The sequence below is a fragment of the Salmo salar genome, chromosome ssa14 (genome assembly GCF_905237065.1).
Source record: "Salmo salar chromosome ssa14, Ssal_v3.1, whole genome shotgun sequence".
NCBI classification, from domain to species: domain Eukaryota; kingdom Metazoa; phylum Chordata; class Actinopteri; order Salmoniformes; family Salmonidae; genus Salmo; species Salmo salar.
Window position 1 is genome coordinate 93,681,816 of NC_059455.1, and position 18,068 is coordinate 93,699,883.

The 18,068-nt window shown below is 41.9% G+C and overlaps 1 protein-coding gene across 10 annotated transcripts in view; it reads left to right on the plus strand.

Annotated features, from left to right (window-relative positions):
- The first annotated feature begins 405 nt into the window (after positions 1 to 405).
- LOC106594333 (alpha-tubulin N-acetyltransferase 1) overlaps positions 406 to 18,068 on the plus strand; it is a 68,623-nt gene continuing 50,960 nt past the window's right edge. For 2 of the 10 annotated variants that reach the window (XM_045695046.1, XM_045695049.1), the window contains exon 1: positions 426 to 705. In XM_045695046.1, coding sequence (XP_045551002.1) covers positions 611 to 705 — 95 coding nt within the window. In that variant the 5' untranslated portion in view covers positions 426 to 610. Of the gene's footprint in view, positions 706 to 14,279; positions 15,465 to 18,068 lie in introns of those variants that run through there. The other 8 variants (XM_045695048.1, XM_045695045.1, XM_045695044.1 and 5 more) reach the window with 8 other exon arrangements.

Here is an 18,068-nt window from a genome sequence, read left to right on the forward strand (position 1 = left end):
CGGGAGTGAGAGAGAATGGAAGGAGTGAGAGAGAATGGAAGGAGTTAGAGAGAATGGAAGGAGTGAGAGAGAATGGAAAGAGTGAGAGAGAATGGAAGGAGTGAGAGAGAATGGAAGGAGTGAGAGAGAATGGAAGGAGTGGGATAGAATTAAAGGAGTGAGAGAGAATCGAAGTAGTGAGAGGAAGGTGATCACAGGTGTAATGGTATGACAAGTGAAACTGACAGAGAGAGGAAGATAGAGGGGCATTCAGAACTCTGACTAAGTGAAACTGTGGCTTCCCTCCTTCCTCTCTTTAGTAACCGTTACGCTGCTGGTGGTGGTAGTGGAAGGTGTGAGCGGCAAATATTGGAAGGAGTGAGCTTAAGTTTGTGGAGACACTGCACAACACACTGGTTGTTAAAGTGTTGTGGAGAAACTGCACAACACCAATTTGTGCAGACAAACTAATATTCCACAAAAATATCTGTTGTATCACAACCATTGTGTCAATTGTGTTTTAGGCGTACATTAGTTGTAGCACGGGATCAGTGAGAGGCCAAATCTAGTGCAGACGCACGGTGTCATTACATTTCCAGTTCAGGAATGTAGTAATACATGATTCTACCGTATGGTTTTGCTACAGATCGCCCACATCAAGGCCACCACTGGGCTGGAACACTGCAGAGGAGTTTACCCACTGAGGAGGTGGGCTTCACCAGAAAGGTAAAAAGGGATGAAGGTGGGGCATTTTTAGGTGACTAATTTGACAACATTAAATGCCATAGGAGAGAGTCACCTTCACATACAGTGCATTGGTAAAGTATTCAGACCAATTTACTTTTTTTGTTACGTTACAGCCTTATTTTAAAATGGATTTAAAAAAATTTTTTAAAATCTATTCTGCCCTGGAATTGCGTTCCCGTGCAAAACTAGACAGATAGCTAACAACTAAGTCTTCAATAAAACTCCCAAGGCTTGACTTTTCTTGAATGAATATATTGAAAACGTTTATGTTGTGAAACTGCAAAATACAGAAAATAATATACTTTAGTATTCAATTCACATCGACATACTGCAGCTGTACATTTCAAGTTGAAGTTGCATAAATACAAAGCAGGTGCCAAGGTACCATGTATATCTAGCATGATGCCAAACCCTAAAGCTAAGTGTTACTCATATGGTAATTGGCTAACTCCTTTCATTACTATAATAATGTGCAACCACCTCTGTGCAATAACAAAGCATATTACACTAGAAACAGTAACAAAACTACAGTATTGTATGTTTTACAATTCGTTTACATGACGCACAAGCAAAGTAACACAGCTGACGGCATACATGAAAGGCAAGACAATTTGTGTGAGTAAATGCAACCAACTAACATTGATAAGTAAACAATTATATCAATAACAAGATTATCATCACTAGCAATATGCTTGAATCGAACTTACAAACAAATATTTTCCGAGTCTGAAACGTGACAAGAAATAACTGCACTGAAAGACCTGCACCGTAGAGTTTTTTTTTTTAGCTGCTTCTTCTCTGCGTGTCTCTTCCTGTTTCATTACAGTCTTTCTAAGTACCAGAAAGCTCCACTAGGGGGCGATCAATACCACGGAACACAATGAAAATCCATTTTAACCACTGTAATAAAATATTCTGTTACCTTCTAACAGGATCACAGCACACTCCCCGCTTGGTATAATGACATTGTGCCACTATAAAACATGTATCAAGAAAACAAATAATGTCCTTTTTATTTTTAGTCTCTAGGATACTTCAGAAAGAAGAACAACAATCTCTGAGATTGGTCTTGGAAACACCTTAGTAGCTCCTTGCTTGACAATTTTTTGTTCTACTTTCCTGACCTTTTTGTCATTACTGGTAAAGGTTTTGACCACAAGCCCGACTGGCCAGTCATTTCTGTGCGCCTGACTGTCTTTCAATAAGACAACATCTCTCACTTTTACATTTGGCTTTTCTGCTGTCCATTTTCTGCGTCTCTGCAGCGTTGTCAGGTACTACTGTCTCCACCCTTTTTCCAAAAGGTGTCAGCGAGACACTGGACTTGCTTCCACTGTTTTCCATGAAGGTCGTTCATGCTGAAGCATCCAGAAGGGGCTGAGGTAGCGCTGAGGTAGCGCTGAGGTAGTGCTGAGGTAGCGCTGGTCTTTTGTGTCAGTAACATTGAGGGTGTGAGAATGGCAGGCATGTCAGGATCGGTTGACACTGACACTAAGGGTCTCGCATTGATTATTGCCTTAACTTCAGACGTAAGAGTGCTCAAGACCTCATGTGTGAGACGAGTGGAGCCCGTCTGGAACAGCATAGCATCTAGGATACGTCTTGCAACCCCAATGAGTCTCTCCCAAGAACCACCCATATGAGACGAGTGTGGGGGATTAAATATCCAAGTACATCCCTTGTCTGTGAGGTATTTAGTCAGTTCTGAGTCATTTGTTGTCATTTCCAGTTCCCTGCAGGCACCTATAAAGTTTGTACCTCGATCAGAGCGTAGCACTTTTGCTGGACCACGGATAGAGAAAAAAGCACCTCAGTGCGTTGGTGAAGTTGGATGTGGACAGGGATTCGATGAGCTCAATATGGACTGCTCCATTAGACATACATGTAAAGAGCCCCGCCCAGCTCTTGGAGTCTGCACTACCACCTCTAGTGCGACGAGTTATGACATTCCATGGTCCAAACACATCAAGTCCAACGCTGGTGAATGGTGGTTCAGATGTGAGTCTGTATGCAGGCAAGTCAGACATCTTTTAGTCAACTAACCTCCCTCTAACTTTGCGGCAAGTGACACACTTGTGAATGATACCAGAGACCAGATGTTTGCTCCCAATAATCCAGAAGCCTGCTGCTCGAATAGCTCCATCTGAAAAAATGACGGCCCTGGTGAGCCACTTCCTCGTGATAATGTCTTACCAGCAGAGTGGCGACATGATGTGTCCGTGGGTTGACGAGAGGATGTTTTTCGTCTTGTGACATGTCGGCAGAGGATAAGCGGCCTCCCACCCTCAGCAACTCATCCTCATCAATCACTGGGTTCAGCTTTTTGAGTTTTAACTTTGTTTTGGGAACTCTTTTCCTTTTTCAAGGAATTTGAATTCCTCTTTGAAGGCTTCATGTTGCACACAGTGAATGATTGCTGTTTTGGCTTGTGACAACTCACTTGTACTGCATTGGTTTATTACAGTCATGCCAGCCTCTGCAGTTGGTGTTGTCCGCACCTTCATGGAAGGATCTGGCAACGTGAATGAGTCGTGCTGTGACGCGATTGAGAGCTTTCCAGTTTGAGAACCTCTCAAAGCGATGAGAGCCGAGTTGAGCTCCAGAAACCTTAGTGGCGAAGGCAGTGATGTCTGGTCGAATCTCTGCGTCTGCGTGAGGCTCTACAAAGGTCAAAGGTTTCAGGCTCTTGTGGATGGTAAACCCCAAATATGGGAAGATACCAGCGTTCTTTGTCTCCCTCTAGTGGCGGAGAAAGTTCAGCTCGGTCGTTATCCAGCATCTTTTGCATGAAGTCAATAAAATGACGCTTCATGTCAGGCTTTTTGCCTAAAGTCCTGCGAAGTGATGTGAAACGCTTCATGGCCTGCTCCCTGTTATTAGGAAGGCGACGTCTAGTGAGGCGAAAGGGTAGTGGAGCCACCCAGTTGTTTCCATCATCCTGGAAAACCTTTTCGGCAATAATGTCCAAGAAGGCTTTGTCCTTCACTGATGGTGCTGGTTTATCATCGTCTTGTGTTTTGTCGAACACGGAACATCCCAGGCTGTCTGTGTTCACAGTTGTGCTTGGATCTCCCGAGTGCACTGTAGAGGGATAGATGTGTTTCTGAGCTACGCTGCTGTAGTTCCCTTTCACCTGGATGATGTCAGGGCAAGGGCTCAGATAGGATGTGCAACCAATTTTGAAGTATGTTTGTCCTGAACACGTTGACACTGGCTGGTCGGTGAACCGTTCCCAGACAGACCTCACCCACAATGACCCACCCGAGGTCGAGTCGCTGTGCATAAGGAGTGTCATGGGGCCCATTTATTTGCTCTCGTACCTTGTGTACCCTTAAGATGTCTCGTCCTAAGAGCAGGAGGATGGGAGCGTCTGGGTCCACAGCTGGAATTTTGTCCATCACTGGTAGAAGATTGGGATGATGATATGCAATGTCGGGGGAGGGAATCTCCACCCTATCATCTGGCATCATATCACACTCTATCAGAGTAGGGAGAGTGAGCTGCATGTGTCCATCTATAGACTCCACCATGAAGTTGATGGCTCTCCTGCCTGAAGTCTCTGTTACCCCAGAACAGGTCTTCATGGTGTATGGAGCAGAGTTGTCATTGATGTTGAAGAGATTGAAAAACTCTGTCTTGGCCAGAGATTTGTTGCTCTGTTCATCAAGCACTACATACATTTTGACAGCTTTCTCTCTTTTCCCAGCTGGATAAGCTTTGACTAGGCATATTTTTGAACATGATCTTGGATTGACTGCCTCACCACAGATCTCCGTACACTTTGAGGTGATAGATAGAAGAGCATCGTTACCTTGCTCCCCGACATGCTCTTTCTCTGCTGTAGCGGTGTCTGTATTTGAAGGGGCTGGGCCTGGATGCAGAGCAGCCAGATGTCTGTCGCTGTCGCACTCAGAGCACTTGACACCTTACAGTCTTTAGCTATGTGCTGAGTTGACCCACAACATCGGAAACAAATGCTATTCTCTTTGAGATATGATTTGAGCTCATCTAGAGTTTTGTATCTAAACCGACAACACTTTTTAAGAGGATGAGGCTTGTTATGTATTGGGCAGTGATGGTCAGGGCTTTCAACCTTTGTCTTACTGGGTTTGGTTTGGTGGTCTGAGGACTCAGATGACACGTCTGTTTTGTCAAGTCACAGGTGTCTTGCTGCTGTACCTGGCAGGTTTCTCACTTTTCGTAGACACCTGGTTAGTTGAGGGGTAGAGGGTGAAACTGTAGAGGGTGAAACTGGGGTCGTTTCTAGTTTTCCTCTGGTTCCTGATGAATCTCGAGAAAAACGAGAATGGTGGGAATGCTACCCGATAGTCCTCCTTGTATTTGGATCCATGTGCTATCCATTTGTCTTGTAAACTGAATGGAAGTTTCTCTACTATAGGGTTTACTCCCCCGAGATGTGTCCAGATGAGCGAGGCCTGGATGGTACCCTTCTACTTTAGCACACTCCAGTTCGAGAAGAATGTCACCTAGAATGTCACCTCTTTGTTAGCCAGTTTTGGAAAATCATACATTTTCTTCAACAGTGCATTCTCGATCACTTCGGGTGTACCATAGCACTTTTCTAGTCGTTGCCAGTCCATGTTAAGCTATGCTGTTGCGTTGAAAATATGAACAGATCTAATTCTCTTTGCTTGCTCAGACGACTCTGCCTCTAGCCACTTGGTAATTAGATCTAACTCTTCCCTGGATTATAAATTCTCTGGTCACATTGAGAAAGGATGCTTTCCATGCCCAATAATTTTCATGGCGATCAACAAGCTTCAGGAGTCCGGGAACTCACCATCTCACGGCGTAGGAGGTACTTGGTGAGGTCTGGTGCCACTTGTGACTCAGGCAAGCTTTGTGTGTGTGACTGAAAGTGGGCTTGTTTTCCATTTCCACCATGCTGCTGTTCATTTCTTTTGAACGGAGAGTCTCTGCTTATGCTCCGTTGTTTGCTACTTTCTAGATTGTGGCATATAGCTGGGTCAACACTAAGCTCTTGTGTCTCTACTTCAAATGGAAGTTCAGCAAAGTAGGGCCTAGCATGTTGTTGCACATACTCACAAGTATGTTGGACTGGACTTAAGGGCTGTGTCCCTGTGTCTAGTTCTTTGCGAAGCTCTCTGCGTTCTGATCCTACAGCTTCTTCAAAGGCTGCAGCTTCAGCCAATACAGCAGCAGCTGTTCTCTCAACTTGGAGAACATATAAACTAGCCTCGGAGGTCAGCTTTTTGCTTCAACAAGCTGGTCTCTATTTTTGCCTTTTTGTTTCATCACAGAAGCTTCCTTCTCAGAATTGGAGACTTGGAGCACGTGCCTCGTCTGCCTTGGCGCGTGCTTTGACGGCTACAGAACTCGCCGTTGAGGATCTGCTTGACTGTTTTGCTGACCTTGATCTTGTAGACTGAAACTTGGTCCCAATGTGCTGAAGAGGCTCCTCCATCTCTCTCTGTTGAACACCTGGCTCTGATTGTTGCATGGTTGACTGCTGGTCTTCCCTAGGATCAGAAGCTTTGTTGGCTGATGAACATAGAAACATAACCACCGTGTGCAGTTATTCTTGTGCTTGAGGCCACCATGGTGATTTTATTTATTCACTATTCTGTCCTGGAATTGCGTTCCAATGCACAACTAGACAGATAGCTAACAACTAAGTCTCCAATAAAACTCCCAAGGCGTGACTTTTCTTGAATGAATATATTGAAAATGTTTGTTGGGAAAAAAAAACAAATATTTTCAGAGGCTGAAGCGTGACAAGAAATAACTGCACCTGTCACGTCCTGACCAGTATAATGGGTGATTTGTTATTGCAGTTTGGTCAGGATGTGGCAGGGGGTGTTTTTTTTATGTGGTTCAGGGTTTGTTGGGCTGTGTACTTATGTAAGAGGGGTGTTCCCTGTAGCTCAGTTGGTAGAGCATGGTGTTTGCAACACCAGGGTTGTGGGTTCAATTCCCACGGGGGGCCAGCACAGAAAAAAAAAAAAAAATGGTATGAAATGAAATGTATGCATTCACTACTGTAAGTCGCTCTGGATAAGAGCGTCTGCTAAATGACTAAAATGTAAAATGTGTTTGTTTTATGTGTTCCGGGGTTTTTTGGTCTATGTTCTATGTTAGTGTATTTCTATGTTCAGTCTAGTCTATGTTTAGTTCATTGGGTTGACCTTCAATTGGAGGCAGCTGTTCCTCATTGCCTCTGATTGAAGGTCCTATTTATAGGGGTGTTTTTGTAATGGGATTGGTGGGTAGTTGTCTCCTGTTTTGTGTCTGTGCACCTGACAGGACTGTTTAGTGTCGTTCGTTGTTTTGTATACGTGATTTGTTTGTTTTTCCTTCTTCAAAATAAAAAGAAGATGAGTATACATATTCCCGCTCCATTTTGGTCCAATCCTTACGACAACCGGGACAGCACTGAAAGACCTGCACCGTAGCGTTGTTTTTAGCTGCTTCTCCTCGGCGTGTCTCTTCCTGTTTCCTTACAGTCTTTCTAAGTACCAGAAAGCTCCATGAAAATCCATCTTAACCACTGTAATAAAATAATCTGTTACCTTCTAACAGGATGGCAGCACATCTTCATTAATCTAAACACAATACCCCAAATTACAAAACAAAACAGGTTTTTAGAAATGTTTACAAATCTATTACAAACAAAAAACAGAAATGCCTTATTTACATAAGTATTCAGACCCTTTGCTATGAGACCCGAAATTGAGCTCAGGTGCATCCTGTTTCCATTGATCATCCTTGAGATGTTTCTACAACTTGATTGGAGTCCACCTGTAGTAAATTCCATTGATTGGACATGATTTGGAAAGGCACACACCTGTCTATATAAGGCCCCACAGTTGACAGTGCACGTCAGAGCAAAAACCAAGCCATGAGGTGGAAGGAACTGTCCATAGAACTCCGAGACAGGATTTTGTCGAGGCACAGATCTGGGGATGAGTACCAAAACATTTCTGCAGCATTGAAGGTCCCCTGGAATACAGTGGCCTCTATCATTCTTAAACGGAAGCAGTTTGGAACCACCAAGACTCTTCCTAGAGCTGGGCGCCCGGCCAAACTGAGTAATCGGCGGAGAAAGGCCTTGGTCAGGGAGGGGATTAAGAAACCGATGGTCACTCTGACAGAGTTCCAAAGTTCCTCTGTGAAGATGGGAGAACCTTCCAGAAAGACAACCATCTATACAGCACTCTACCAATCAGGCCTTTATGGTAGAGAAGCCAGATGGAAGCCACTCCTCAGTAAAAGGCACATGACAGCCCGCTTGGAGTTTGCCAAAAGGCACCTAAAGATTCTCAGACCATGAGGAACAAGATTCTCTGGTCTGATGAAACCAAGATTGAACTCTTTGGCCTGAATGCCAAGTGTCACGTCTGGAGGAAACCTGGCATCATCCGTACAATGAAGCATGGTGGTGGCAGCATCATGCTGTGGGGATGTCTTTCAGCGGAAATGACTGAGGGAAAGATGAACGGCGCAAAGTACAGAGAGATGCTTGATGAAAACCTGTTCTAGAGCGCTCAGGACCTCAGACTGGGGCAAAGGTTCACCCTCCAACAGGACAACGACCCTAAGCACACAGCCAAGACAACGCAGGATTGGCTTCGGTACAAACTCTCTGAATGTCCTTGAGTGGCCCAGTCAGATCAGGACTTGAACCCGATCGAACATCTCTGGAGAGACCTGAAAATAGCTGTGCAATGACACTCCCCATCCAGCTTGAGAGGATCTGCAGAGAAGAATGGGAGAAACTCCTCAAATACAGGTGTGCCAAGCTTGTAGGGTCATACCCAAGAAGACCCGAGGCTGTAATCGCTGCCAAAGATGCTTCAACAAGGTACTGAATGCTTAAATAAATATGATATTTCCGTTATGTATTTTTTTTTATAAATTTGCAAACATTTTTAAAAACCTGTTTTTGATTTGTCATTATGGGGTATTATGTGTAGATTGAGGATACATTTTTTTATTCTAAATCCATTTTAGAATAAGGCTGTAACATAACAAAAAGGCACCATAAGAACAAGGGGAAGACCCATCTTTTTACCTACTAGCTTTGATTCAACTTGAACCATGAGAGCTTTTTAGTGGCCTTTATTCAATCTCTATTTAAAAATTGGTCTTGAAATCATGTACATAATTGTCAGGTGCTATAGCTTCAACATTGATAATAAAAATACAAAAATACCCCAAAAATCCGATAAACTGAAACAGTTGTCATTTATGATATTAAATCTACTTCCAATGACCTAAGAAAGTTTTATTCAATGTCAAGTGACAGTCACTTTAGCTGTAAAAGCCCATGAAGGAGAGTTGACAGGGAAGTAAAACCTAAAACCGAATTAAACCAAAAGGGGAATTGAAAGATAGAAGGCCATTCTGTGAAATCATGGCAGGAAGGAACAGACATTATTGTGGAGTATTGGTGTTTCCTTTATTTTTTCCCCCAGTTCTATTTTTATTGTTCTTGGTATTGGCCTGAAGGTGACACGGTAAGCCCTTCCTGTCCTAAAACCCAGTATTATGAGATTATTTACATGACTGTGTCTTGAGAAAGAGTAGAGTGGAAGGAGTGGGAGAGAATGGATGGAGTGGGATAGAATGGAAAGAGTGAGAGAGAATGGAAGGAGTGAGAGAGAATGGAAAGAGTGAGAGAGAATGGAAGGAGTGAGAGAGAATGGAAGGAGTGAGAGAGAATGGAAGGAGTGGGATAGAATTAAAGGAGTGAGAGAGAATCGAAGTAGTGAGAGGAAGGTGATCACAGGTGTAATGGTATGACAAGGGAAACTGACAGAGAGAGGAAGATAGAGGGGCATTCAGAACTCTGACTAAGTGAAACTGTGGCTTCCCTCCTTCCTCTCTTTAGTAACCGTTACGCTGCTGGTGGTGGTAGTGGAAGGTGTGAGTGGCAAGTTTTGGTCCACTAGTGGTTTAAGGTTTGGTTAGGTTGGGCCTCCCGAGCCGCGCAGCGTTCTAAGACCCGGGTTTGATCCCAGGCTGTGTCACAACCGGCCGTGACCGGGAGTCCCATAGGGGTAAGGTGACTATATACAGGGTCAGTTCTATTACCATATTAACAATGTGCAGGATACTGGAGTGATGGAGGTAGATATGCAGTGGGGTAAGGTGACTAGGCATATACAGTTGAAGTTGGAAGTCTACATACACATTAGCCAAATACATTTAAACTCAGTTTTTCACAATTCCTGACATTTAATCCTAGTAAAAATTCCCTGTCTTAGGTCAGTTAGGATCACCACTTTATTTTAAGAATGTGAAATGTCAGAATAATAGTAGAGTGATTTCTTTCTTTCATCACATTCCCAGTGGGTCAGAAGTTTACATACACTCAATTAGTACCTGGTAGCATTGCCTTTAAATTGTTTAACTTGGATCAAACGTTTCGGGTAGCCTTCCACAAGCTTCCAACAATAAGTTGGGTGAATTTTGTCCCATTCCTCCTGACAGAGCTGTTGTAACTGAATCAGGTTTATAGACCTCCTTGCTCGCACACGCTTTTTCAGTTCTGCATACAAATTTTCTATAGGCTTGAGGACAGGGCTTTGTGATGGCCACTCCAATACCTTGACTTTCTTGTCCTTAAGCCATTTTGCCACAACTTTGGAAGTATGCTTGTTGTCATTGTCCAATTGGAAGACCCATTTGAGACCAAGCTTTAACTTCCTGACTGATGTCTTGAGATGTTGCTTCAATATATCCACCTATTTTCCTCCCTCATGATGCCATCTATTTTGTGAAGTGCACCAGTCCCTCTCGCAGCAAAGCACCCCCACAACATGATGCTGCCACCCCCGTGCTTCACGGTTGGGTTGTTGTTCTTCGGCTTGCAAGTCTCTACCTTTTTCCTCCAACCATAACGATGGTCATTATGGTCAAATAGTTGTATTTTTGTTTCATCAGACCAGAGGACATTTCTCCAGAAAGTACGATCTTTGTCCCCATGTGCAGTTGCAAACTATAGTCTGGATTTTTTATGGTGGTTTTGGAGCAGTGGCTTCTTCCTTGCTGAGCGGCCTTTCAGGTTATGTCGATATAGGACTCGTTTTATTGTGGATATAGATACTTTTGCACCTGTTTTCTCCAGCATCTTCACAGGGTCGTTGCTGTTGTTCTGGTATTGATTTGCACTTTTCGCTTCAAAGTACGTTCATCTCTAGGAGACAGAACACGTCTCCTTCCTGAGAGGTATGACAGCTACTTGGTCCCATGGTGTTTATGCTTGCGTACTATTGTTTTTACAGATGAACGTGGTACCTTCAGGCATTTGTAAATTGCTCCCAAGGATGAACCAGACTTGTGGAGGTCAACAATTTTTTTCTGAGGTCTTGGTTGATTTCTTTTGATTTTCCCATGATGTCAAGCAAAGAGGCACTGCGTTTGAAGGTAGGCCTTGAAATACATCCACAGATACATCTCCAATTGACTCAAATTATGTCAATTAGCCTATCAGAAGCTTCTAAAGCCATGGCATCATTTTCTGGAATTTTCCAAGCTGTTTAAAGGCACAGTCAACTTAGTGTATGTACATTCCAGTGGGTCATAAATTGTGATACAGTGAATTATAAGTGAAATAATCTGTCTGTAAACAATTGTTGGAAAAATGACTTGTGTCATGCACAAAGTAGATGTCCTAACCGACTTGCCAAAACTATAGTTTGTTAACAAGAAATTTGCGGAGTGGTTGAAAAACTAATTTTAATGACTCCAACCTAAGTCTATGTAAACTTACGACTTCAACTGTATATAGCCCGTGTAGCCATTTTGCTTGAAAACTGATATGTGACACGTATTAATGCCAAAATAACATGCATAACAGAATATATATATTTATTTATTTATCTAAACAGGCGTGAATGACACGTCACCACTATACTACATTGTTATTGATTGCTGCATTGTTGGGTTTAGAGCTGCAAGAAAGGCCTTTCACTGTGCACCTGACATTACAACGTGAAACTTAGCTATTGCAATGCTGTGAAATCCAAAATTGGAAACAACTGACTTAATGTTTTTATATGTGCAATTATTATAATTTTGTCCAAACCTGAGAATATTTAGAACATTTTGTCTCTGTAGTCATCATCTGAATTATGCCCAATTGTGAGTTGACACTAACACACAATTTTGCACACTGACTAAGGAGGAAGTGAAAAGTTAGCACTACATGCTAAAAAGTTCCCCACCATGCATAAATTAATACATGTTATATTTTAACCTTCTACTGCAGTGGGCTAAATCAGGGTCACACAGAGTGTTTCTTGGTAGTCTTAAACAAATCTACTTTGAAACAAAAGTATACACCTCACACACATGGTTATGGGCTTAACTTCTCTAGGGTCGGCGGGACGAAATCGTACAGTCATTGAACACTAGACATAAAAAATTACATACAAAACACACCATTACATGTATATACATATATATTTCTATACATTATCTTCTCTAGGGCCAGTGGGACGATTTTGTCCCACCTACGTAACAGCCAGTGGAATCCTGTGGCGCGTTATTCAAATACCTTAGAAATGCTATTACTTCAATTTCTCAAACATATGACTATTTTACACCATTTTAAAGACAAGATTCTCGTTAATCTAACCACACTGTCCGATTTAAAAAAGGCTTTACAACGAAAGCAAAATATTAGATTATGTCAGCAGAGTACCCAGCCAGAAATAATCAGACACCCATTTTTCAAGCTAGCATATAATGTCACAAAAACCCAGAAGACAGCTAAATGCAGCACTAACCTTTGATGATCTTCATCAGATGACACACCTAGGACATTATGTTATACAATACATGCATGTTTTGTTCAATCAAGTTCATATTTTTTATCAAAAACCAGCTTTTTACATTAGCATGTGACGTTCAGAACTAGCATACCCGCAAACTTCCGGTGAATTTACTAAAAATTTACTAAATTACTCACGATAAACGTTCACAAAAAGCATAACAATTATTTTAAGAATTATAGATACAGAACTCCTCTATGCACTCGATATGTCCGATTTTAAAATAGCTTTTCGGTGAAAGCACATTTTGCAATATTCTAAGTAGATCGCCCGGCATCACAGGGCTAGCTATTTAGACACCCAGCAAGTTTAGCACTCACCAAAGTCAGATTTACTATAAGAAAAATGTTATTACCTTTGCTGTTCTTCATCAGAATGCACTCCCAGGACTTCTACTTCAATAACAAATGTTGGTTTGGTCCCAAATAATCCATAGTTATATCCAAACAGCGGCGTTTTGTTCGTGCGTTCAAGACACTATCCGAAAGGGTAAAGAAGGGTGATGAGCACGACGCATTTCGTGACAAAACATTTCTAAATATTCCATTACCGTACTTCGAAGCATGTCAACCGCTGTTTAAAATCAATTTTTATGCAATTTTTCTCGTAAAAAAGCGATAATATTCCGACCGGGAATCTGCGTTTAGGTAAAAAGACGAAAGAAAATAAAGCATGGGGTCGACTCGTGCACACGCCTAAGCCCATTGTCCTCTGATCGGCCACTTGCCAAAAGCGCAAATGTGTTTCAGCCTGGGGCTGCCTCGATATCTTTTAGCTTTTTCCCAGGCTCTGAGAGCCTATGGGAGCCGTAGGAAGTGTCACGTTACAGCAAAGATCCTCAGTCTTCAATAAACAGAGACAAGAAGAACAAGATCCTGTCAGAGAGGGCACTTCCTGTAAGGAATCTTCTCAGGTTTTTGCCTGCCATATGAGTTCTGTTATACTCACAGACATCATTCAAACAGTTTTAGAAATGTTAGGGTGTTTTCTATCCAAAGCCAATAATTATATGCATATTCTAGTTACTGGGCAGGAGTAGTAACCAGATTAAATCGGGTATGTTTTTTATCCGTCCGTGTCAATACTGCCCCCTACCCCCAACAGGTTAAAGAAAAGAAGACACCTGTACCATGTCAGATATAGAGTTGAAATGTATTACATTTTGAGTTTGTATCCCAATATTACACTTTATATACATCACAGAAGACTGAAATAGAACAAAACTGTTTGACAAAGAAACACTGGATTTCAGCGTAAAAAAAAAAAAAGAATTATGTTAATTGATTATTAAATTATGAAAAATATTAATAACATTCTGACCATGAGGCAACTAGGTAATTTGACTGCAGGGAAGGGCTTCCTATGTGGGGGAGGTGAGGAGGCTGATCTTTTACAGTTTTAGATGTTCCAACTCTGGGCGAGTAGGCTATAATGATACCTTGACTCATCAGATGCGTCCCAAATGGCATCCTATTGCCTAAACGGTGCACTACCTATAGGGCTCTGGTCAAAAGTAGTGCACTATATAGGGAATAGGGTGTCACTTGGGACTCAGAAAATGAATAACTTTACTCATCAACTCTGTTATATTGACTGGTTTTGCCTGTTTGATTGTTTCTCTGAGGGCATAGCGGGATTTCTTATAAGCGTCCGGTTTAGTGTCCCACTCCTTGAAAGCGGCAGGTGCGAATGTTGCCTGTAATCCATGGCTTCTGGTTGGGAAATGTACGTACGGTCACTGTGGGGACAACATCGTCGATGCACTTATTGATGAAGCCGGTGATTGAGGAGTATACCACCTCAAATGTCATTTATTTTACTGACATGGCCAAGGGCTACTGGCACAATATAGAACAGAGCAATAAAACGTTCTAGGTGCCTGCTCATCTGCAATAAGCAATATTATGATATCATCTTCCAAAGTCAGGCAGTTGCTGGTTCATTGGCTTGATACAGTAAGGCCTTTATCAATTATATTACAATTATATCACTATATAATTAAATGATTTGGTCTCAGATTTACAATCCCTTAGCCTATGCTAAATGGATGCACTTGACTTCATAGTTTGTGGAAACAAACACAACTGTATTATAATGTTTTTTTTTTTTTTTTTTTTTTGTAGACAGACAATAACCCCTTTACCCGACAGTCTATGAAAAATAGTAGCATCTTGGTGCGGTCTTAGACGCCAGAGAACAGATGCGGACGTTAGAATGGGCTTGTTCATGAGACACATTGGCTTTCCGAGCAACGATATCAAACTTGTACAACGAGATACCGGAAACATTTACCGTAGTGCAATGTATAAATGCACACATTTAACTTCAGTCTGAGTCACACGAACTAATACTGATTTTTAAATCGAAGCATTTGAAAGTGTTGTATGTTGCGATTGTTAATTTACTTGTTTTGAATTTTGAACGTCTAGTAGACTACGTTTTTTTTTGTTAGAAAATGGTGGGCCGTGTTTTTGGTTGTACTATGGTATTGGGTAACCTGGGAGTGGCTCCAGTCCACAACAGACACACAATGGATAGACAGACAGGATTGATACAATATTACCACTGCTTGGTCGGCCTTTTGATACTGTAGCTCGTAGGCAATTGATAACATGGTTTAGTGACTGTAAAATCGTGTCATTGCAGTGTGTTTTCAGTGGCCAATGTTGCTATATCGAGGTTGCTAACGTTGTTAGCTAGCTTTGCTAACAGCAGTGATATTGTTTTGCCGAAATCTCTAGCTGGCTAGCCTACCTCCACGTTAGCGAGTAGTAACACCTGAGGGAAAACTGCTTTTATACTACGAGATAGCTGCCTTTCAAAGAATATGGAAACCACTTTTGATGTAAACCATCTTTTCCCTGAAACGATTACAGTTTTGGACCAAAACCTAATTGCAGGTGGAAAATCGCTGGGAAGGTAACGTTAGGCTTATCGTTTTCAGCAGCCAGAACAGCTTTTAAATTTAGCATAATTATTTTCATTTGGCAGATTATATGTAAATATAATGTATTTGAAGCAAAGTTTACCACCTCTGGCTACATGTGATGTTCTTTACAACATGATTGCAGAGAGCATCCGCCCTGTCAACCCAACATCAGTTGTGCATGACGTCATTAGTGTATCGATATGCGGCGTTCATGTGCTAGTCTGAACTAGTGGAGCGTTAAAAAAACAACTGGGTTTTAGGAAATCTCCGACTTTCCACTTCAGTGTGTTTAAGACAACTGTGAAAATCGTTTTGATTTGTCAGCAATTCGGAATTCCAAGTCAGAAACTTTGGCATCTTTTATAGAACTCTGACTTTCCCGACCTGAAGATAAAATGTTGATTTTGACCTCTTTTTTTTTCTCTCGAGTTCCCAGTTGTCTTGAAAGCACCACAAGAAAAGGACATTTCAGACTCGCTGAACTGCCGCATTCAAAAAAGTTAGCAAGTCAGAAATGTCCGAGTTTCTACTAATCATTCAATCCCTTCCCCAGCATGCTAATGCAAAGTGACAAACTGTCTATAAAGCCTATATGTAACCTACATTTATATTCTTACATTTGGACTATTTTGGATAAAAGATCACTGAGCAGTATGAAACACTAGGCTGCCATATTAGACCAATATGCTAAAATATACTTGAGATCAATAGAGCCCCACAGTGGAGGTGTCATAATGCCCATAAAACCTAGCGGTCAAACAGGGAAATGGTTCCAAGCGGTTTCCATCATTCATTTTTCCAAAAGGGAATTTTAGAAACACGTAAGGGCTGTGTTTCGTGTAGGCTTACCCTGGAGTGACGTTTTGATAACCATGTAAATGTCTCTTGGACAAGGTGACTTATCAATACATTTGGCTCTATTTACTCTCTGATCCGAAAATGCAAAGCTGAAACAATTCCCCACAAGGCTGCTTCTTGTCATTGTTGGTAGCTATCTGACTGTTCAGAATCATAACAAAGCGCAGCTTCCGGCCACATCGATGAGCAAGCATCATTTTGGTGTCAGCCAACCCGTCTATAGGAGATCTCCAGGGCCCTTCCCCAGTATCTATGCCTGAGAGATTGTTTTTATTTTACCTTTATTTAACTTGCCAAGTCAGTTAAGAACAAATTCTTATTTTCAATGACGGTCTAGGAACAGCAGGTTAACTGCCTTGTTCAGGGGCAGAACAACAGATTTTTACCTTGTCAGCTGTGGGGGATTCGATCTTGTAACCTTTCGGTTACTAGTCCAACGCTCTAACCACTAGGCTACCTGCCGCCCAGATATCTCTAATGCCAAGGAAGCTCCAATTCAAACTCCCATTAGACGGATTTGCAAGCGTTTTAATGTCAAAATATGTTTCTCACCAAATATGGAGATTTGCTGAGCAACTATTTTCATTTACTGCCGTTACGGCCGGTATTCACTTCCAAAAAAGGTATAAATTAGAAGTACATACCGGCCGAAACGGGGATCAATTAAGATAGTTGCTCAGCGAAACTCCACATCTGGTGAGTAATAAACTTATTTTGACATTAAAACGCTTGCAGAGCCGTCTAACGGGAGTTTGAATCTGAGCTTCCTGGCCGTTACGCCTCAATCACACCGACAGCGGCATCTGGATATGTGTACAACAAACGTTTAACATTCACCTTCGGCTACCATTTCTGTCAAGCCGTCTATGCGTACGGTTTGATGCATACGTTCGATAAATTCCAACGTGCTCACCACACTGAACGCACTGCAACTGCCTCTGTAACGCAGTGCTGCAAGGCAAACGCAGCGTTCCATTGGAAATGAATGTACTTCTGGTGTACCGAAACGCAACGACGCTGTCGGTGTGTTCGAGGCATTTGAGAGCAGACCCGTCATACTCATCGTCAACATCTCTAACGCACAGATACTGAGGCACACAGGGCCTGGTTTCCCAAAATCATCTTAGCGCTGAGTTAATCGTTTAAAACCTTCGCAGGAGCATTGTTGAATGTCAGAGCTGTTTTCCCGAAACCGTCGTTACTAAAATTGTACTTGAAAGTGCTTGTTATTTACTGACTGCCTCATAGAACAGCTATGTGCGTTTTTTTTCCCCCTTACTGAGTCACTTTATACACAGAAGATCTCCGCTAAACATAGAATCAAGATGTTTATCTGTCTCTCTGTGACTGCCGATAACTTCACAATGAGGTTGACAAAGACATAGTTGCCAATGTCTTTGCAATTGTTACAAACAAGCAAAGGTTAAAAATATGCTTCAAATGAAAACCGAAATCATTGCATTAAAAGATAAATATGTTACCAACAGTGCCTTTGGAAAGTATTCAGACCCCTTGACTTTTTTCACATTTTGTTACCTTACAGCCTTATTCTAAAATTGATTAAATAAAAAAAACAATCCTCAGCAATCTACACACAATATCACATAATGACATTTATTAAAAATAAAAAACAGAAATACTCTTATTTACATAAGTATTCAGACCCTTTGCTATGAGACAGGAAATTGAGCTCACGTGCATCCTGTTCCATTGATCATCCTTGATGTTTCTACAAA